This window comes from Bos indicus, chromosome 12, assembly GCF_029378745.1.
Source record: "Bos indicus isolate NIAB-ARS_2022 breed Sahiwal x Tharparkar chromosome 12, NIAB-ARS_B.indTharparkar_mat_pri_1.0, whole genome shotgun sequence".
NCBI classification, from domain to species: Eukaryota; Metazoa; Chordata; class Mammalia; order Artiodactyla; family Bovidae; genus Bos; species Bos indicus.
The window spans coordinates 33,763,023-33,785,250 of NC_091771.1; the positions used below are offsets into that span (position 1 = coordinate 33,763,023).

A 22,228-nucleotide genomic window follows, 5' to 3' on the forward strand; every position below is an offset into this window, starting at 1 on the left:
AGACTGCTTCCAAATCGGGAATGGAGTACATCAAGGCTGTATGTTGTCATCTTGCTTATTTAACTTATATGCAGAGTACAACATGCAAAATGCCAGGCTGGGTGAATCACAAGCTGGAGTCAAGATTGCCAGGAGAAATATCAATAACATCAGATATGCAGATGACACCATCCTTATGGCAGAAAGCAAAGAACTGAAGAGCGTCTTGATGAAAGTGAAAGACGAGCGTGAAAAAGCTGGCTTAAAACTCAACTTTCAGAAAACTAAGATCATGGTATCCAGTCCCATCACTTCACAGCGAATAGATGGGGAAAAAATGGAAACAGTGAGAGATTTTATTTTGGGGGGCTCCAAAATCACTGTAGATGGTGACTGCAGCCATGAAATTAAAAGATGCTTGGTCCTTGGAAGAAAAGCTATGACAAACCTAGACAGTATATTGAAAAACAGAGACATTACTTTTCCAGCAAAGGTCGGTCTAGTCAAAGCTATGGTTTTTCCAGTATTCATGTGTGGATGTGAGAGTTGGGCTACAGAGAAAGCTGAGCGCCGAAGAATTGATGCTTTTGAACTGTGGTGTTGGAGAAGACTCTTGAGAGTCACTTGGAGTTCAAGGAGATCCAACCAGTCCATCCTAAAGGAGATCAGTCCTGAATATTCATTGGAAGGACTGATGCTGAAGCTGAAACTCCAGTACTTTGGCCACCTGATGCAAAGAGCTTACTCATTTGTAAAGACCCTGATGCTGGGAAAGATTGAAGGCGGAGGAGAAGGGGACGAGACTATGAGACGGTTGGATGGCATCATCGACTCAATGGACATGAGTTTGAGTAAACTCCGGGAGTTGGTGATGGACAGGGAAGCCTGGAGAGCTGCAGTCCACGGGGTCGCAAAGAGTCGGACACGACTGAGCGACTGGACTGAACTGAGATTTTCGTGAAAGAACTGCAGCTCAGACAAAAGCGGAAGTATCGAGATTTGGTGCTGTCCCCTGATAGGGTAAAGGGGCTCCAGGGACTCCCCGTCTCTCCCTCACCCACCGAATGCTCTGTACGGCCGGTCCCCACGACGTGGTCCACGGGGTAGAAGTGCGGGCCAGTAGCCATGGAGAGGACCACGCTTTCCCGGGGATCGGAGAGCCTACACCGGTAGGGGGCGCCGTGCGTCCCGCCGAGGGCCCCGGGCCAGTCCACAGCCGCTCTGCGCGCCGCGCCGCGCCCTTTCGGCGCTCCGGGGTTTGCGGAAGTGTTTCCAGGAGACGGCGGGTGGGCGGCGCATGCGCGGCGGGTGCGGCGGGCCGGCGGTGGTGCGCGCCGGTTCGGGGGTCCTCCGCTTCACCGTGCGGCGGCGGCGGCGGCGGCAGGTGGGCGCCTCGTCGGGATGGAACACATCCGTACGACCAAGGTGGGTGCACGGCGGTTGGGCGCGGCTGAGCGGCGGAGGGCCCAGTGGGCCGGGCGGCCTGGGCGGGTTTTCCGTCAGGCATTGGGCGCCGGGGGCCTGCGGTCAGTCCCGAGGGGCCAGCGGCCTCCCCTCGATCACCTGCCCCACCTCACTTTCCCGGGGGTGGCGGTTTCCGGCGCCGCTTCACCCTCAAGGGTCTCTAGAGTCCAGTCAGGTGCACAGACGAGGTCCGGAGAAGGGGAGTGTGACACCACGTCTTAACGTGCCTGAGGGAAACGCTCTGCAGCTGAGCTCACGAAACCCCTCGCTTCAGTGTTGTGTGTGAAGGGCACTCACTAGGGTGATCCTGGGACAGCTGTGAAAACGGAAGGGAGTGACATCAGAATATCGGCGGCTTGCTTGACCGTCGGCAGTGAAGTTCATCTTCAATTTAGGGCGGGGGAGGGGAAAACAAATCGAGATCAGAAGCATTGAATGGCCCACCCGGAGCCTTTAACAAAATCAGGACAAGGACCTCCTGTGAGCCTTGACTCTCCCTCCGGGTTTGAAGCCATCAGTCACTTGTGGCCCATCCTCAAGTTACAGCTCCTGTAGGGAAAAGAGCAGACATCCGTCTTCTTCATCTATCCCAGGGAGAATCTGAGATGGATATCATTAAAATGTTTCTCAAACCTTCCTAAGGCGGATTTATATTAAAGCTTTTTTTTTTTTTTTTTAAAGAAGAAAGAAAAACATGGCACATGCTCTATCTAATAAAATTAAAGATGCTGAAAAGTAATCCCATTGGGAAAAAATTTCTCTTTGTATGTTTAAGAGAGGAAAGGTAAAGTAATTCTGGAATTCAAGTTACTGCCACTTAAAGTTTGAAGATACAAGGGTGCCTAAGTAAAGAGGCAAAGTCGTAGAGGGTGCAGAGGTTGAGAAGAGGACTAGCATACCCTCAGACCAGGGTCTTGTCCTGGTTTCCAGGTTCCAGGTGTGTGTTAGGTAGTAGCTGTGTGCACCATGACTTCCTTCTGTGCCCAGTTGCACCTCTTCATTGCATCTTTCATCCTGCTGGCCAAAGTGTGGAGCACACAATGAAAACATAGTAAAGAGTGAACTGAATTGAAGCAATCAGAGCAAACCCTACTCCTCAGGATTGGTTAGAGGGGACAGAATGTTAGAAAGTGTTTAGGATCCCTTGGCTTATTTTAAATCTTTTCACTTGAAATTTATGATGACTATGTATCTTTGTTTCTATTTCTATGGTTGTAGCAGCCCTCATGCTCTTAAGCTTCTTGCCCATGACTTTCGTAACTACCAGTTGATGGACTTGAATTTTTTAATTTTGTCTTCCCTTTTCACAGTGGACCCATACTGGTGGTTTAGTAAGGTCTTTCTATGAATTTTTTTAAAAAACTAAAAGACTTGTGACTAATTTCTTATAAACATTACTTTTCAAGTGTGCTCCTTTATTTCTTTGGGTTATTTTTCTAGCTTTAGACCACTCCTACTCTCTTAAGTGCCTGTGAATGAACTGCAGTTAAACAGATACTTCCTAGGTACTGTTACGTGTCGGGCCCAGGGCAGTGAGCTGGACAGACCTTCTGAGAGTTGCTTGGTGGACTGGATAGCCTCCTAAATTATAGCTTATTCCTAAAAGGTTTTTGTTTCTATTTTTTGTTTCCAACCTTTTGTTTCTATTACACATAGCCTTCACCTGGACAGTTAATTTGCTGCAAAAGTAACTGTAAGTATTGGAAAACTAAAAATAAATTGCTTTCAGTTTATTTAGCTGTTTTGACCTGTGTAGTTTAGTCGCGATCAAGAATTGACTGTCAGTAGTAACTGTATAGCTAGTGATTTGTTCTGTGTTGTTCAGACTGGCTGTATTTGAGAAGTGATAATTACCTGTTATTGAGCAAGGGTATGTCAGAATAGCCAACTCTACAACGTGATTTCACAATATTTACAATTCCCAAATATATTAATTCATACAAAATCATCACTGATCTTTTACCCCTGCCTTTGGGGACGTTATCTCCATTTAGGGATGAGGAGGAAGTCAGCTTCAAGAGTTTAAGCGACCTTCCCAGTTAGCCTGTGAGAGGTAGAGCCAGGATTTACCTCAAAGCTGTCTCACCCACAAACTACACAGTGGCTTTTCCATTGCCTCTCTGCTTTCAGTCTGTTTGTTCAAATGTGTTAATATTAATTCAGAAATCTTAATAATTCTAAGAGCTTTTTCTTCCCCAAACTTCTTCTTGACATAAGTAAATAAAGAAATAGTATTGTCTTTTGTGCTGTTTTAGTCATTTTAAAAATTATTGCTTACTAACCAGAGATGTATCAGATAAAGTATTTTACCTGACTACTAATTAGATGGCTTTATAGTTCTAAAATTTAGGATCAGATATATTATCCTGTTTTGGTCACATTTGGCTTACTAACTGTATAGTGTCAATAAAGATGTCAAGTCTGAATTTGCATTTCTGAAAGTGCATTTCCAGGCTGTATTTGTGAGCAGCTCAGCAGCTGTCTCTTACTTTGAGCTCTAACTTTCCCCTAATGAGAGTCTTGCCAGGAAACAAAGGGAGCTGTGCGGAGACGGTCCTTTTTTATGCATCCTCTTTCCCGCCGCCAGGCCCCAGTGCTTCGGCTGACATCATATGTTTATGCCAAATGGTGTTGTGCTGCTCGTTGTGAGTGGAACGTTACAAAGTGGAATGAGAAGATTTTTCTTGGCGCTCTGTGTATGAAAGACCACTTCCTAGAGCTGGCTAAAGAATGGAATATCCCTTGAAAATCTGATCCCATGAGGCTCAAACTGAGTTATTTCAAAAGTGATGCTTTCTTCTTAGCTTGCTACGTGCCCCCATTTTTTTTGTAAATGCATGTGCAAAGGTTATTACTAAAGACAGATAATTTGCTTAAGTAGCATTGATACTTTATAATAACCTTTATTTCCATGTATAGGCGTTAGTTCTCTTTTCTTTAGAGCACTTTGCTTTAATTGCTGCAGGAAATAAGACAGATGAGCTTTTATATCCAGTTATCACTGTTGACTGACCAGAGTGTCCTTTTTCAGCCGAGCCTCACACAGTTGAGGAGGAGTCAACAGTAGTGGATTCCATTGTTTTAAACATGTTTATGTTTTGATGAGAAGTGTGTGGTATAATAAAGTTAGATTTTTATTTAAGGAAGAAATGGTCCTGAGCAGTGGTAGTTTACTTTCCTAACCCTGGATAACGTTATTTACTTCTTGACTTGCCAACGTACAAAATACATTGACTCTTGGATATTGAAAAATGATTATGCTTATTGATACCACACCCCTCCTCCCTGATTCCCTTTCGTATTTATGTTAAATTTCTTACAGAGTTTTTCTCTACAGGCTGTATTTGTTGCTGTAAGTAATACCAATGTTGTTGGTGGCTTATATATTACCCAATACATGTAAAATTTAACTTTCAACCTTAAGTAATCTCATCTTTTTGAACAGAAGGAGGAAGCAGTTTGAAACTGTACATTTAAGTACTGAGATAAAAAGAAAAAGAATTTATATGACTTTGTAATGAGAAATAACACTTTCTCTTTTTCAGGTTGAGCAAGTGAAGTTACTTGACCGGTTCAGTACCAGCAACAAGTCGTTAACAGGAACACTGTATCTCACAGCCACGCATCTGCTGTTCATAGATGCTCATCAGAAAGAAACCTGGGTGAGGAGGGCCTGTGCTGCGCTCGTCACTGTACTTATAGTGATGGACTCGCACCATGTTTTCTCTGAACATGTGCAAAAAATGCTCCTGTTGGCTGGCTGTCTTAACTGAGGAAATTTCACAGTCATGTGATTATATCTGCCCTCCTTTTTTTTTTTTTTTGCCCTCCTTTTTAAATAAAGCAGTGGTGTCACTGGAGTGAGTGGCATTCTTTCTCAGTGGTGAATTCTAAGCGAAGGCCAGAAACCGCACTCAAAGTTCCCAGGTGAAGAGTTAGAGCTGCCTCATCCCAGTAGGTCGGGGCAGCGCAGCACTGTGTGAAGGAGCTTGATGCGTCCTGAGGACCCGAAAGTCGGCTGTTGTCAGCAGAACTTAGGGATGCGGGGGGACTTGAAGCAAGGCTAGGGGAATGGGGAATAGCATGACTAGACGGCAACAAGTCTAGTTTTTTTTATAATTGCCTTTTATTTTTTAATTTATTACTACATTGAATATTGTTGATTTACAGTGTTTTGTTTTTTTCTGTCATCCAGCACAGTGACTCAGCTTTATGTTTACATACATACGTATATTCTTTTCCATTGTGATTTGTTACAGGATACTGAATATAGTTTCCCGTGCTGTACAGTGGGACCTTGTTTATCCATCCTATATGTAATAGTTTGCATCTGCTAATTCCAAACTCCCACTCCTTTCCACCCCTACCTCTCTGCCCCCTTGGCAAACACAAGTTTGTTTTCTATGTCTGTGAGCCTTTTTTTGTTTTGTAGATATGTTGATTTTTATCGTATTTTAGATTCCACATGTAAATAGCATATGGTATTTGCCTTTCTGTTTTTGGCTTAGTATGATAGTCTTTAGGTCTGTCTGTGTTGCTGCAAATGGCATTATTTTGTTCTTTTCTACGGCTAAGGAATATTCCCTGTCATATATGCATGTCTTTATCCACTCACCTGTCAGTGGGCATTTAGGCTGTTTCCATGTCGAGGCTATGGTGAACAGTGCTGTTGTGAACACAAAGTGCGTGTATCTTTTCGAATTGTAGTTTTGTCTGGGTATGTGCCCAGGAGCGTCATTGCTATGTCATGTGTCAACTGTTTAATTGCTTTTCAATGGTCACTCCTCTGCCTTGTAGATGATGGCTTAGAGAAGGTCAGGAGTGGCTATGGAGAGAGCCTGCGGAGGCTCTTTGCAGTAGCTCAGGTGGAACAGTGGGGACATTGCACCTAGGGCCACGACAGTGGAGATGGAGAGAAGGGGGCAGGGTGCAAATATGTTTCTAAGGTCCTGTTCTCAAGCTGTGATTGTGTGTGGAACGGGTGCAGGGGTGGGGAGGTATCAGACATGTTTCTGGCGTGGGCATTTGGTCGTTTAAAAGCTTTAGTTTGATGATGAGCGAATGTTTTCTTGTGCTGTAGATACTGCACCACCATATTGCCTCAGTGGAGAAGCTCGCTCTAACGACTTCTGGGTGCCCCCTGGTGATCCAGTGCAAGAACTTCCGGACCGTGCACTTCATCGTTCCCAGAGAGAGAGACTGCCACGATATTTACAACTCTCTGTTGCAGCTGTCAAAGCAAGGTGCTGTTCTTCAGGACCAAAGCTTACTTCTCAATTGACGTGGATTCTCTAACCTGCTTTTTCAGTATTTCATTATTGTTATTTTGCACTTTAAGTTACTCTTAAGGTCATGTGCACTCTATTCCAAAAAATTTGTCCTATAAGTAGTTAGAAACTTCTAAATTATAAGACTGGTTTCCAAAGAAGGTATTGTTGTTGTTCAGTCGCTCATTCGGGCCTGACTCTTTGTGACTTCATGGACTGTAGTTCGCCAGGTTCCTCTGTCCACGGGATTCTCCAGGCAAGAATAATGGAGTGAGTTGCCATGCCCTCATCCAGAGGATATTCCCTACCTAGGGATCGAACCTGGGTCTCCTACATTGGCAGGCAGATTCTTTACCACTGGGCCACCAGGGGAGCCCAAAGAAGGGGTGATAATAAGGAAAGAGCAAAACATTTAAAACCCCTGAAAAACCATAGATTTATGTGGATGTTTTAAAAGTCTGTTGATCACCTGAAGCACAGATTTTTTTTTTTTAAAGTGGGTATCTCACAACCGAGAGAAATGACTTGGAAATTGATTCCTAATTAAGTTAAGGGCAGTCAGCCTCCTCTGATAGCAGTGGGGTTAGTACATTTAATCCATGGGAGTAGAGCCTGAGGACATGACCTCTGCTTTAGCAGAGGTGGCAATGAGGCTGTGACATACCCTAAGGAGGAATCACATCACTGCTTATGCCCCTGGGGTCTGCAGGCTTCCTTCCAGGACATGCTGGAATCATGCTGTCTCCTAGAGGTGAAGCACACCGATTCCTGAATGTTCCTTTGTGTGGAACACCTGGGTGGCAGTGGTCTGGGAGCAGGTCCATGCTCACTCCACTCTCCCAGCCCTGGAAGCCTATGCCATTGATCCCAGTGTCCCCAGGGCAGCCTGTCTTGCAGCAGGAATGGCCCTGTGACTTTGGGGCTTGGCCTTGTTCAGGAGTAGGTGATCTCTAGAGCTCTACACAGCCTTTGCTGGTTTGGGTCCACACTGTCCCCTGGTGGGGTGTGTGCAGCCTCCCGTTCTGTATGCCACCTCTAGCTTTCCACTAAGTGCACACTGGGCTTCCAGTTCACATCTCATTTGGGGGATGTCTCCTTGTATCTTTAAAATTTTACTTTTAGAAAAAGGAAATATTGCAGTGTAGTATTTAATGTGTGTATATTGTTTACTAGCTCTTGCTGATTTTATAAACTGAATCTCAGATCAATATGTGTGCCTTTAGGTATAATCATCCATTTCAAAGAACTGAGGTGTTAAGTTGTATGTTCAGATGTTAGCCGTCTCTTTGAAGATTTTTTAAATAGAGAGATAAAACTGAAAAATTACTCTCATTTGTAGTGTCCTAAGTCCTAGAAGTTGCCTCTTAACATTCATGTGTTTTGTATACTGTAGCAAAATATGAAGATCTCTATGCATTCTCTTATAATCCCAAACAAAACGATGCCGAAAGACTGCGGGGGTGGGAACTCATTGACCTCGCCGAGGAGTATAAGAGGATGGGAGTACCCAATTCCAACTGGCAGCTGTCCGACGCCAATCGAGAGTACAAGGTACCCATCTCCCTCTCCAGAGGTACTCAGAATACAAGGTACTGGAGTCGGAGACCGTCACAGCAGTAACTTTTATTGTTCTTGCGTTTAGTGAGTTTTAGAGGTTTTTAAAGGTGATTTTTAACCTGGTTCTAGAACTGTGAGTAGAATCGTTGTGTTTTGTTTGATTTTTGCAGATTTGTGAAACTTACCCCAGAGAACTATATGTGCCCCGGATAGCAAGCAAACCAATAATTGTTGGTAGTTCCAAGTTCCGGAGCAAGGGGAGGTTTCCTGTTCTCTCCTACTACCACCAGAGTAAGGAGGTAAGGAGCTGTTCTGACCTTATTAGTGGGGTACGAGTCCTCTGCAGGTCTAGGTGTCCAAAAGAATACCCATCTCTACGCTGAGAGGTCACCATCAGTGTTGCTGATAGAGAAGTGCTGACCTTTCCTTGATTACATTTCTGAAATTTTGAAACAAAATTATCCTGCAATACGGAAACTTTCATACTTGTCGTCTTCCTCCTCTCCCCTTAGAAGTTTAGTCGGGTTTTAGAAGGGAGCAAGAGGTAAAAAGTAAAACTTTAAACAGAAGTTCCTCATCAGCTTTTCACAGAAAAGTCATACGGGTTTTATCACTCTCATTATAGCCTTTGTTTGACACACCCATGTTTGTGTACATTTTTTAAATGGGAAAACAGGGCTGAAAATATATATTCAATGCCCAGGTTAACAAATACAGAAAATAGGTCTGTATCCTCAGGCAATCCTTGTTTTCTTCTACTATTTTGTTATATTTCCATGATTTTATTTTGTGTGTGAGTTTAAACTGTGTGAATGTGAATTTACGTGTACTTTTTCCCTTCATGATACTATAATTGTAATGTTTGGGTAGGGTCAAGTTGGAGTTAATAAGAATGAGATTGGAGAAAAAGTATATGGGTCTAAATCTTAGAAATCTTTTTTAAGACTTTAAACAACAGTAAATAATCCAACACACATGGCTTATTATAGATATTTTTGCCCTCCTAGATTGACTGTATTTTAACCAAATTTGAATTGAAACTTATTTTTCTTGTAAGTCTCTTTATATATAAACATCAGTGATTTCTAATTAGATATCAGAATGACTTTGGAAAGTAAAAGTTCAAATGTTGCTATTTTTAAAAATTCTGTTCTACATTTATTGACTAAATCAGTTACTTGAACTTAAAAGAATCTTGTAACCCAGAGCACAGAATGCAAGTATCTGGTTAGGTTACCCGGTAGGGAATCAAACAGTTGTTACTTCTTAGGACCAGAGAGTTTGTTTTTGTTTTTTTTTCCATCAAACTCTTGAGTAAGGAGGTATTCAGGTTTCTTAGTAGAAGAGAATATTGAGAAAACTTAGGTAAATGTCAAAATATTGGAAAGTATTTAATACAAATAGGATTTCCAAGTTGAAAGTGAAAGTAATAATCGCTCAGTCATGTCTGACTCTTTGCAACCCAGGCTCCTCTGTCTGTGGACTTCTCCAGGCAAGAACACTGAAGTAGGTTGCTGTTTCTGTCTCAAAGGGATCTTCCCAACCCACGGATCGAACCTAGGTCCCTGCATTGCAGGCAGATTCTTTACCATCTGAGTCACCAGGAAATCTAATCGTCCTGTCAGCTTTTAAACAGATTGCACATTTGATTTTAACTGTGGGTTCTTTCTTTTAAGCATGTTTTTAGGATGTGTTTTAGACTTCTCTGGATAACCTGCTTTCTCTCTTTCTGTAACTAGGCTGCCATTTGTCGCTGTAGTCAGCCACTGTCTGGGTTCAGTGCCCGGTGCCTCGAAGATGAACATTTACTTCAGGCCATCAGCAAGGCCAACCCAGCCAACCGCTACATGTACGTCATGGACACCAGACCCAGAGTATGTGTCCAGTACAGCCTGGCAGTTCACTGTCTCTGCTGATTCAGTTAGTGGGAGCCGGGCGCTGTGTCCATGTTGAACATGCTGAATCCTAGTTTTAAATGAACTGATGCTAAGGAAATCAATCTTTTACAGGATACCAACTTAGGAGACCCAGTTCCTGGTAACCCAGGTTGTGATTTTTTATGTCTTCTGATACATGTACAAGTTTAGGAAAGCTGAATTTTATATTGGGAGCTCTAGGTGGTATATCAGCATTACGTTATTGTGAAGTATATTGTGAAAATTAGAAATTCTCACTACTTTTTTTTTCATTGAATTTTTAATTGGCAAAACACTTTGTTAAAATGACATTCCTTAATATGGAATATTCAAGAAAATAAGGAAAATAGTGAGCTAACTTAAGAAACATTGAACTGGAGAACTGAACTAGTGAACTAGTTGAACGTTGAATGTTGAACTAGTGAACAATAAACAATTGTTCTGTTCGGTATCTATCATGTCAGGATAAATTTTTATCTTTGGGACAAATGTCCGAATCCCTTTTTCCTTTTGTCGATGCAGTAAAACAACCAATTCATGTAGGATCCTGAAACTAAAATAATTCAAATCCTCAACAGTAATAGCTAACATTACTTTTAATTTTTATTGTAGCATCGTGTGCAGAGCTGGTGGGCTACACAAAAGGACATTGGCAGAATTATAGTGAGGATTTCTTCAAAAATCTGGAATGATGAGAAAATAAGAGAAAGCGATGAGAAAAAGCGAGTGAGCGATACAAAACACAATTTTAGGCAGCTTTGTTGAAAGGAATCGTAGCTGTTTTAGAAGTAATTCTCATCATTATGCAGTTTTACAAAAGATAATGGAGAAAAAGAAGAAAAGAGTAATTTGTGTAAATTATTAAAAGTTAGAGATTGATAGTTTGATAATCCTTGTTTAACAAAAAGAGACTTTCTTAGAAGTCAAGAGTGTTAGTGTTATCCCTTGTAAGAAAAATTTTGATTTACTTCCCAGTATAATTTGAGTGGGTTAATTGCATAGCACTATTTTTAGGTAATATTAGATATAAAGGATGACTGTAATTTAAGACTTTCTGAACATGAGGTCTGAGGGTGATTTGTTTCTCAGGCCCTAATATCTCTTATATAATTGATGACTACACAAAAAATGTATATCTTTATTTGATTGTTGTGTTTTCCTAGTTAAAGCCGAGTAGCAATAATGTGGAAGCATTTTTTAAATATCTAAGTCTTGCCTTAGTTATCATAGATCCCAAGTGACCAGTGAGTCAGTAGACAGTGTAACTGTACTTCTCACCAACCTGAGCCCCTGTCCACTGCAAGAAAAGCAGCTTTCTCTTCCAGTTCTGTTTCATCCAGCTCCTTAAGACTGTTGACAAATGTCATAACATACCACAGGAAATCCCAGTCTGAAAGAATTAAACATGCCAGATATTAACTTCTGAGAGCATTTGATCTAATAACCTAAGACCATGGCCCATAGGCGGTCTTTTCTCCCTAGAAATCAGGTTGTTTGGGGCCCAGTTCTTGGAGCTGTATCAGGCTGTCTCATTGCATACTGTGGGGTGTACTGTGTAATCTGATCCCAAGTGACCTGACCTATGTTTCAGCTGTGCTTCAGGGTCCCTGTGGCTTTCTGAGTGATCAGGTGCTCCAGGCTTGTTTTGAAGTGAGTCTGAAAGTTCATTCTGTAACAGCTCTGCTCAACACTGAATCGTGTAGGGTTTAGATGGGATATAATTCTTTTATAAATTTTGAAATACTACAAACATATGGAAGACTGACTAAATACACATGTGAATCAGTTTCATGAATTATGCGTAGGGAATTTCTTATCTGATCCTTATGTAGCAAGCGTGTTGTTACTTTATAGGATCCTCTGTATTTTGAATAATATAGATGATACTTTTCGATTATTAAAAAATGGTAGCACATTCAGTTTGATGACTTCCTTTAAACTCTGCTGGCTAAAAGGTGGTTTATTTAGTGTTTTCATGATATTTGGTAAATTAAGTTAAAAGAGAAAGGCAATTTGTCTCTAAATTCTAAAATTTTAAATTTTAGCTAAATGCAATGGCCAACAGAGCAGCTGGAAAAGGTTATGAAAACGAAGACAACTATTCTAATATTAGATTTCAGTTTGTTGGAATTGAAAATATCCATGTCATGCGGTCCAGCCTTCAGAAATTATTGGAAGGTACGATTATTGCATGCCTTCTAGGCAGCTTTATTCAACAGAAACATAATGCTTGTCACAGTATAAAATTTAAAGTTACATGCTTAAAAGTTTTCTGGTAGTTACATTCAGACGTGTAAAAAGAACAATTGAAATAAATTTTAATAACAATATATTAAAACATTATGCTAACATGTAATCAGTATAAAAAATTAGTAATAGTATGTTTTGGTTTTTTCAAACTCTTTAAGACCTAGAAATTGGCTAGGGTGTCTTTTATACTTGCAACACATCTTAGTTTGGAATACTCACATTTCAGGTGTTTAATAGTGATATTTCAGTAGTGGGCAGTACTATATTTATTGGGCAGTATAATTCTAATGGTTTTACAAAAAATTGCTATTGTTTAGATATTTTCATCAGTCAGTACCATGAGGATTTAATATATAACAGTATTCTGTTTAAATATTAAGCTATCTTTCCAGTCCTGATATGGAATTTTAAAAACTAAAATATCAGACTATTTTTAATTAAACACTTGTGTTGCAGATTTTTTTTAAAAGGGACATTGGAACACTTTTTTTCTTTTCAAAGCACAAGGAATGACAGAAAAATGTACCCAAAAATCCATTAATGAGCTTTTAATAGCATGTCTCCATGTGTAAAGAGTCTAGCCTGTTTGTTTTGTCTTCTTCAGCTGGCTCCCTGGGGGGGCTCTTGAATAGAAGTGGGGACTCAGGCTCCTTCCTAACTGGACTGTCTCTCCCCTTGCAGTCAACGGTACCAAAGGGCTTTCCGTCAACGATTTCTACTCTGGTCTGGAAAGCTCAGGATGGCTTCGTCACATCAAAGCTGTGATGGATGCTGCAATCTTCTTAGCCAAAGTAACGCTTCATCACTCACATTCGATCATGGGCTTTCCGTGGTTGGGAAGGAATGGGTTCATTCTGTGGGGTGCTCATATCCATCACAGTCAGATCGCTGTTACTACATTCTATCTCTGTAGTGAGATTTACTTTAATTGGAGCTTTAAAAATATCATGTAGCAGTTAATGTAGGAGCTTCAAAAGAAATTCCCCAGCACTTTGTTTTTTTTTTTTCTCTTTTTTTTTTTTTTTTTTTATTTTTTCTGCTGGGCATACACACTGAGGAATCCCCAGCACTTTGAAATGACATTCTGTCTGTGTTTTTTTTGTGTTTTGTCTTGTATTTTGGAGAATATGCTCTGACAGCATTGTCACTGCAGCCCTAGCTCTTCTTCATAATGCATACCTGCTAATCTGGTTTTTGAGTAAGTAGAACTTACTGACTTACCTAAAATGTGTCCTGGTAGAATGGAAGTGTGTGGTCTGTCTTTTCAGGCAATCGCGGCTGAGAGTGCGAGCGTGCTGGTGCACTGCTCTGACGGCTGGGACAGGACCTCACAGGTCTGCTCCCTGGGCTCTCTCCTGCTGGATCCCTACTACAGGACGATCAGAGGGTTCATGGTAAGGGCTTGCTTGGCCAGGCCAGCGGAGACAAGCAGGAGTCATTTTGATCTTTACGTCTAAAGAGCAGGGTATACCTGGGCTCCAGCTGGTGGAGGGCCAGCTGGTAATGTCCTGTAACGCACAGGACAACCCTTCAACAGAGGGGTACCTGGCCCAATGTCTGCGGTGCTGAGGCTGAGAAACCCTGGGTTAGACGAATTTCCACTTGTGCCATCTCTTTGACAAAAAGTTTTAAACTTTTTTTTCCCCTGCAAAGTATTGCAATAGAACTATTCAGCATTTCTCCCTGGTTTTTAATCTAACAATGTAACTAACGTAGTAAGACAAGACAGATAAGAGTCCTTATAAATTATATTCCAGAGGAAACTCTGTATTTAACACACCTTCATTTCTCAGTGGTAGGTATACATTAAGTGTTAAGTGTTAGTTGCTCAGTCTTGTCTGACTGTTTGCAACCTCATGAACTGTAGCCCACCAGGCTTCTCTGTCCACGGGATTCTCCAGGCAAGAATACTGGAGTGAGTTGCCATTCCATTCTCCAGGGGATCTTCCCGACCCAGGGATCGAACTCATGTCTCCTGCATTGCAGGCAGATTCTTTACCTTCTAAGCCACTAGGGAAGCCCAGGTACACATTTGGAAGCTTGTTTTAAATCTGAAGAGATAGTTTCTAGTTGGACAGATTTTGTTTTGTGGCCCTAAAGTCCTGGCTCCTGAGTTTTGTTTGCCTTTTTAACATATGATCAGATTAACTCGTGTTTCAAACTTTGCATCTTAACTCAGGGCAGGTATATAAATGAGGAGCTGGTGAACAGTTTTCCTTGGTTTAGAAACACTCCACACAGTGCCAGCTTAGCAGGGGAAGGTTGGACACCCTCAGACCCCTTTCAGAATCATTGTATTTGTGGCGCCAACATATTGAATCGGGGACCGGCCAACTGGAAGTGCTGCTGATAAAGTGCAGTTCCACCTGCCTCCAGTGTGTGAGACAAGATGTTTCCTTGGCCGTGTTTCGCTTTCATTGTCTTGATGTCCAGATGAACTCAAGCAGTGACCAGCAACTGTGTGAGAACCTCCCAGACCAAGGACCAGTGAGAACTAAAGCGTGGCTCCTGCAGGGGCCTGCAGGCTGTGCGAGGGGTGGGCCGGGTGCAGGAGAGCGGAGTGGGTTGCAGGCCTGAGGAAGAAAAGTGTGGCATCTGGACTTCACCCTCCCTGGGTGGTGAGAGCTGTTAAATGCAGGAAGAGTAACGTGTTCAGAACTGTTTTTTAAAAAATGGTTTGATGTCTTGAATGCAGAGGGGTGGGGATGGAGGCTAGACTTGCTGGAAGCTGTTAGGACGGCTTAGGGAGAAAAGAGGGCAGAGCTAAGGCAGTGCCACGTAGACAGATGGAAGGAGGCGGGGCGGTGCCAGGTCCACGTCCGGGGAGGTCCAGACAGCAGAGTAAGAGCTGTTCTGGGACTTGAGGTGGTGCCAGGAGAAGAGTCCTCCTCTAGGATGGTGTGCAGGCTCAGGGCTCAGTTGCAGGATGGATTGTGCCATTCTGCTCTTCACTTGGACAACAGGGGAGTGAGTTTAGTGAGAAGGGTACTGAGTTAAGTTTCAGAGGTGGGTGTGTCAAAGGGCAGCAAGGAGCCCACGGTAAAGTCCAGGGCTGCAGGAGGAAGAACAGGTGCTGGGAGTTGCGGGTGTGAGTGTAGGGAAGCTGGGATCTGAGCCTGGGCACTGTGACGTCAGAGTCTGCACCTTCCCCTCGAGTGCTGTAGCCTCTTGGAGAGATTCAGGACGAAGTCAAAGGAGCTGAAAGTGACAACTTCGACATCGAAAAGGATGTACTTGGTGATTATATAATGAAATTAGAAAGTGTGTTAAAAACTACAAAGATAATATTGTTGAGATTAGACCGAAAATAATTGGAAGCCTATTATTTTAGTAGAGTTGTAATAGAGAAAACATACAGAGTTCATTCAAGAGGTTAGATATCAACATTTGAATTTGAATATAAAGTTTTCTTTGGTTTCTTTACCATTATTTTTTCTTTTTTTAAAGTATCAATATTATGGAAATGATGTACAGTAAGCCAAAAGATTTAAACCATCCACCCCTGTCTACCACCCAGTAACCACTGGTAACCTCCTGATTTGCATTTTCCTAACCTTTTTCTGTATGTATATCATCATCACTCATACAAAATGCAATAGTGTTTTATAATATGCTTTCCACTTAAAATACAGTATTTAAATGCAACTGAAAAAAAAATAAACTTAAGTCACAAGACCACTATACTTCCTTTTATAAATGATTTTCATTTTCTGTTAGGCCAACCTGTAACTCAAGTTCTTGCTGGGTTTTGCCTATAATTTAAACAGTTTTATTTGCCACCATAAGTTTAAAAAATAATGCGTTTTTAAGATAACAGGATTAAATCCATTCTAAACAAAAAAGGAATTGAAGGGGGTTGTAAAATGGATTTTACTTTTTCTCATTAAGGTTTTAATAGAAAAAGATTGGATCTCCTTTGGACATAAGTTTTCAGAGAGGTAAGTCACAATGTACGTTCAGTTATTTTGTAAAATTAATAGAACTAGTTTAGATGACCAGAATGTTCTGGTTCTTCATGATGGGAAATGAGAGTGGTGTGGGTTTTTGTATGAAAACTGATTTAATTTTTTTTCTGTCATTTTTTTTTCAAGTCTCATACTTTAATTCTTATGGCAGTTTAATTACCTTCCTTTTTGTCTGGATTGTAGTGGTTAGAATGTAATAGATCCTTTAAAACTGGTTGAAAAACTCATAAATTCTTTCAATAGAAACATGACAGATTTGGGGTTTTTCTTTAATGTCAATATAACAATGTTTTAGGACTTTTTTTCCTGGATGGGGGGATATGTATTTAAATTTAACAGTACCCAAACAATTGACCTCTTCCAGTGGCATTTTCAAAAGCTTGTACTTTCTCGGGGGTTAGGTGTGGCCATTTGGATGGTGACCCAAAGGAAGTCTCGCCGGTGTTTACTCAGTTCTTGGAGTGTGTGTGGCATTTGACCGAACAGTTTCCACAAGCCTTCGAGTTCAATGAAGCGTTTCTTCTTCAGATCCATGAACATATCCATTCATGCCAGTTTGGAAACTTTATTGGGAATTGTCAGAAGGAAAGAGAAGAACTCAAGTAAGACAGTTGATTGAAATGGGCTTTTTTTTTTCCTATTTAGCTGAAGTCTAACTTGTAGTTGAACTTAAACTGTCTTGACAATATGATATAGAACTGGGTCTTAACATGAATATTTTGCTGTCTGTATTTCTGCAGCTGAGTAAGCTCTGAGCACCCCTCATGTTCTCGGCTAATAGTTAAAAATTTGTTTTGAAGTGTGATGTGTGTGCAGACAAGTATGTATAACCTAAGTGTGAAAAATTCAGAGGTGAATTTGTGAATTTGTTAAACTGTGACAAAAAGAAAAAGGGGAAACTAAGTCTATGTGGGAAATGATTACCTGCTTTACAGGAGAGTATCAGCGTCTCTGGGAAAGGTCTTCATGTTTTTCTCATCACATCAGGTTGAAGGAGAAGACATACTCCCTGTGGCCGTTTCTTCTGGACGACCAGAAGAAGTACCTCAATCCTCTCTACAGTTCCCAGTCTCAGAAATCGGCGGTTCTGGAGCCAAATACAGTGTCTTTCAATTTTAAGTAAGGTGGCATTATTGAAATACTTAATTATACTCAATTTTTCTCAGACACAATTTGTTGAAAAATTTTTTTCTATTTTTTTGTCTGTTTTTGTCATAAAGGTTTTGGAGAAACATGTACCACCAGTTTGATCGAACATTGCATCCTAGGCAGTCTGTATTTAATATAATTATGAACATGAATGAGCAGAATAAGCAGTTAGAGAAAGATATCAAGGACTTAGAATCTGTAAGTATTCTGAAGCATCTTATGTGATATATTTGGGATATTAAGTTAGTTTATTTCCTTATTTGTGCCTTCAGTGTAAATCAATATATATAGAAATCTCGCCAGTACCTATGGTTGCTTCAAAATCAGATCTTCTCTGCCTTGAAAAGAAGGTTAGTTCAAATCGCATTTTCTGAATTTTAAAATATATTGAAATATTTGAAGTATGTAGAAAAAAGAGATATAATGAATATTAGGGTATTCACCACCTAGCTTTGTGAGATTTTAGCATTTGTCGTATTTGATTCAGGTCTTTCCTGTTTCTCTGTGAAGAAAGGGAGCATTACTGATGTGTTTGCAGAGCCTGCGAGCCCCTGCTGTGTCCTCCCCCGCCCCGCTCTCACTGCACTGAGCCTGGTGTTGGTCCCTCCTGCCCATGTCTTTATACTTTCTCTATATATGCACAAACTTTTGTTTGGCTTAATATATTATTTTTATTATGTATTGACAAAACACAGAAGAAAACAGTTTTCTATAAAGGGCAGCAGACTACACGAATGCCCAGTCCCTTCACTCCACTTCAGGAACCGCATATTTTAAACTATACAAAGGCTGTCACACTCATGCTTCACCTGGCTCTGCATTGTTCTTAAATTTGTCCATGTTGGTACATGTAGCTCTAGTTCATCTGTTTTCTCAGTAATGACTACCTGATATTCTCTTGTATGACTGTGGCACAGTCTGTCATTTCAGCTACACTAGACATTTCGGTTATTTGCAGTTTTGGATTTCTATCACAACAGGTGAAGTTGGATGACTTTTCATGTTTTTGTTGGCCATTTGGTTTTTCCCTTTCTGCATGCGAATGGCCTGTTCAAACCTGTACTCATTGTTCTGTTGGCGTATTTGCCTTTTTCTTACCAGTTTCTAAGAATTCTTTATATACTAGATACTAATTCTTATTTAGTTAAATATATCACTAATGGCTTTGTCCAGTCTTTGTTTTTTCCATTTTCTTGATGGTGTGTTTTATATAGATACTGTAAATTTTAATATAGTCAAATTCATCAGTCTGTTTTATGCCTTTTTTAATATCTTTTTTAAGAAATCCTTCCCCACCCTAAAACATTTCTTTACCATTATATGTAGCCAAAAAGGATCAGTAAGTACATGTTTTAAAAAAGCCTAACCAGTTGCTATATCTCAGTGAGACTGTCCCGTCTGCCTTTCAGGCAGGGCTGTTGCTGGTCGGCTCTCAGGTAAGGAGGCCATGACCGCGCGAGTGACCTGTCGGAGAGGCCCCAGTTTTAGGTGGCACAGGAAGGTTATCTGGAGATGAGTCCGAGGATCCGGGGAGTGTGAACTCTGCCAACGAATTCTTTTAAAATCTGTTAAATAAAAAACTGTCGTGTGCTAGCACCTGTTGTGCTCGCGTAACAGACCAGCGCAGGCTCACCACAAACAAAGCTCATCAGGCCAGCAGGTCTTCAGCTAAACAAGTGTGTGTGTGTCACATTGTACAGCTGGGATTTCAGGGTGACCGTCTCATACATATTTCTTACATTATAAAATGCTTACTTTTTATCCTTTCTAGGAAGTGTATGTGCTTTTCAAATATGAAGGTCTAGTGACCCTCTTCTCTCAAATATACTTTGCATTGCAAAAACTGTGAACAGTTCGGATTCTCAGTCCTGTCTCCCCTCCCTAGATTTTAGTTTTTTGAGATTTAATTTTGCATTGTACATAAACAGAGCATTTGCAAAAGCAGGATCTTTTTCTAGCTTTTATCTAGTATGTATTGAACATGTGGGGTGTGCAGCTGATAATTTCTTTCAAATTTGACTTTGTTCTAGCAAATTAAGCAACGTAAAACTAAGCAAACAGATGGAATTCTCAGCAAGGAATTGTTAAATTCAGTCCGTCCTGAATCACCTGCCCTCAAAGCCACCCTGAGTCTCAAGGAGCAGGCTCTGCTGCCTGTGAACAATGTTCTTCGAACTATAGAGGGCAGCAGCCCTGCAGCTAACCGCTACAGCGAGTACGCAGATGAGTTTTCCAAAGCCGAGCCTGCGGTGGTCAGCCTGGAGTATGGCGTGGCCAGGATGACCTGCTAGGCTTGAAGAGGGCTTTTTGGAGAGGGCTTTTTGGCTGCCTGCGGTGCGATTATTGTGAGGGTGGTCTGTGTGCGTGACATGAGGAATTTGCCTAATAATGATCTTAGAGTTTAATAGGTTAATCGTTGAAGTCAGGGTGACAACTACTCTTGTGAGAGAAGTCAGTAATTGCATTTCTAGCAAAGAATGAATGATTTTCATTTCTGTAAGAAGCAGGTGATACATTGGCCAATGTACTCCAGACACAGTTTGTACTGTATACTAGTAAAGTGACCTGTCTATATGATTTACATGTTATTGCAGCCAAACATGAATAGCTTTCCATAAGTATAATTTGATTGCTAGAAGACTCAACTGACAAAGCCGTCCCTCACTTAATAATTGACATGGCATGTACTTTCAATTATGTAACTATGAATGTTTGCAAATGTTGCCTATTAGTGGTGTTTATTGTTGAAGTGCCATGAAAAATATTTCTAAGAAAGCCTTAAAACCTCAGTTTACTCATTAATCATTACATCACTCTTAGGTTTTATAGCCGAGAGCAGTGGTTGGTTCTGTTTTGCTTGATCAGCCTGGTTGTGTTTGTGAAGGGTTGCTCTCATACCCGCAAGAGCTGCAGGCCCTACGGAGACAAGGTTGAGGGACACTGCCAACCTCAGGTGTGACTGGTCCCACTTCCGGAGTCAAAACAACCAAACTGGCAGTTTAATTCTGGTTACTATTTGTTTAGCACTACATTTCATGACCTATTATTAACAGCTTCGATTGTTGGTTTCTTGTGCTTACATTTGACCGTCTTTTCTGAACGGATTACTGCATCCTATTGATTCTTATTTTGTGGTTGGCCTTATTCCTTGGATAACTGTGTGAGTTTACAAAGCTGAAGCTCTAAATTGTTATTAGAAACAATGAATAGGACATATATGTATATTTGCAAACTGTTTTATCTCTCAACGAATTGTTCTTCCTAGAATAAGTTTTCAATTTACTCAAGAATCTTTGGGTTTAAAAGAGGGAGTACAGATAGTTCAAATTTTGCTTGGTTGTATGAGTTTTTCTCTATGACACATGTTTTTCTTCTTTGTTTTCATAGAAGAGAAAAAAGGAAAATTAACACAAAGGTAATGTTTAACAAAAAAACTCAATGCTAGGAAGAGTGTCATTTTGCCATGTTACGGTAACTGTTTATTCTCTGTACTAGTACATATCATTAAAGTACAAGAAAAAGAAAAAATAAAAGAAAATTACTTTCAATTGACAGTATCACCCAGCTGGCTTTAAAATGGAAAATTTGACGTGGGTGACACAAGCTGTGATTCAGGGGTACTAGGAAATCTGCATAGGATCCCTTCTGCTGTTTTTTTATTATACCTACATCTGCTCTATTGATTTTAAACATAAATATCTTTTTCAAATGGTAAAACAGGCTTTATTGTATGAGCTTATCTAATCCTATCTTTTCAGTGCTTTTCTGTAATGCATTATGTAATAAGAAAAATACTTGTTTTTAAACAGTAATAGAAACACACTGTAACGTATAGTTTGTGGTTTAGCCAAGGCTGTTTCCATATTTGAGCCCTGGGATGAGAAACTTAATCTCTGTGACCACAGAAGGGAAGCTGTTGTGCCTTGTTACCTGGTTCCAGTTGCTGACTGTGGTTTTAGGATCTTCCACAGCACGCTTTCTATCTTCAGCTCTTTGGTTTATTGTTTTCATCTTCCACTTGAGGCATATACATGTGTGTTCATGTGCTCATGTGTGGACTGAGAAATCCATTAACATCCTAAGTGACCTACAGGGTGTGTGTTGGTGAAAAGTAGATTGTGTATATGTTTTATAAGATTGGATTTGTGTTCAGTGTGTTTGGGAGTGTATAGCATGTACATTATTACATATGTTATTTAAAAGTAATTAAATGCTCATGTTTTACATTGAATTTTTTTTTTTAAACAAATGGGATCAAGTTGTGGTGGGTTTTTTCCCTCACTTAGGCAAAGTGACCTGCATATAACACATTCATCACAGTGCAAGGTTTGAGCATTTCACTTTTCAAAAGTGAATGTTGATGAATAATAACATATATAGAAATCATTTCCAAAATACTTAAAATAAGCATAGAGGGCTGAAGGTTCAGCAGATACAGTTGATAATATCACTGCATTTTCCTTTCGATCCTGTCACTTCTGATGTCACATCAGTATTTTACTGCGCCCTTCTCAACGTCGATGGAAGGTGGTGTCCAGTGGGTGTGTCCCTTCGAGGGGCAGGGTCTTCCCTAGAGGCCAGTCTGCATGTAATCAGGAAGAAGAAAGTGCCTGACAGAAGAGTGTGACTTTATATGATGGTGTTTTGAGCAGGTTGGTTAGGCTAGAAGTAGCTTGGGGAA

At 40.8% G+C, this 22,228-nt stretch overlaps 1 protein-coding gene across 3 annotated transcripts; it reads left to right on the forward strand.

Annotated features, from left to right (window-relative positions):
• Window positions 1-1,250: 1,250 nt before the first annotated feature.
• MTMR6 (myotubularin related protein 6) lies at window positions 1,251-21,771 on the forward strand. Of its 3 annotated transcripts, none has more exons than XM_070800267.1 (15): window positions 1,251-1,404; window positions 4,989-5,105; window positions 6,524-6,686; window positions 8,104-8,261; window positions 8,438-8,566; window positions 10,007-10,141; window positions 10,796-10,909; window positions 12,229-12,361; window positions 13,115-13,224; window positions 13,702-13,827; window positions 16,322-16,371; window positions 16,800-17,000; window positions 17,386-17,517; window positions 17,619-17,745; window positions 19,578-21,771. In XM_070800267.1, exons 1-15 carry the CDS (start codon window positions 1,381-1,383, stop codon window positions 19,836-19,838), a joined length of 1,980 nt encoding a protein of 659 aa, XP_070656368.1. In that variant the 5' UTR covers window positions 1,251-1,380; the 3' UTR covers window positions 19,839-21,771. The 3 variants fall into 3 exon arrangements, with proteins under 3 accessions (XP_070656368.1, XP_070656370.1, XP_070656369.1); XM_070800269.1 differs by lacking the exon at window positions 19,578-21,771 and adding an exon at window positions 18,957-19,143; XM_070800268.1 differs by lacking the exon at window positions 10,796-10,909.
• Window positions 21,772-22,228: the final 457 nt, after the last annotated feature.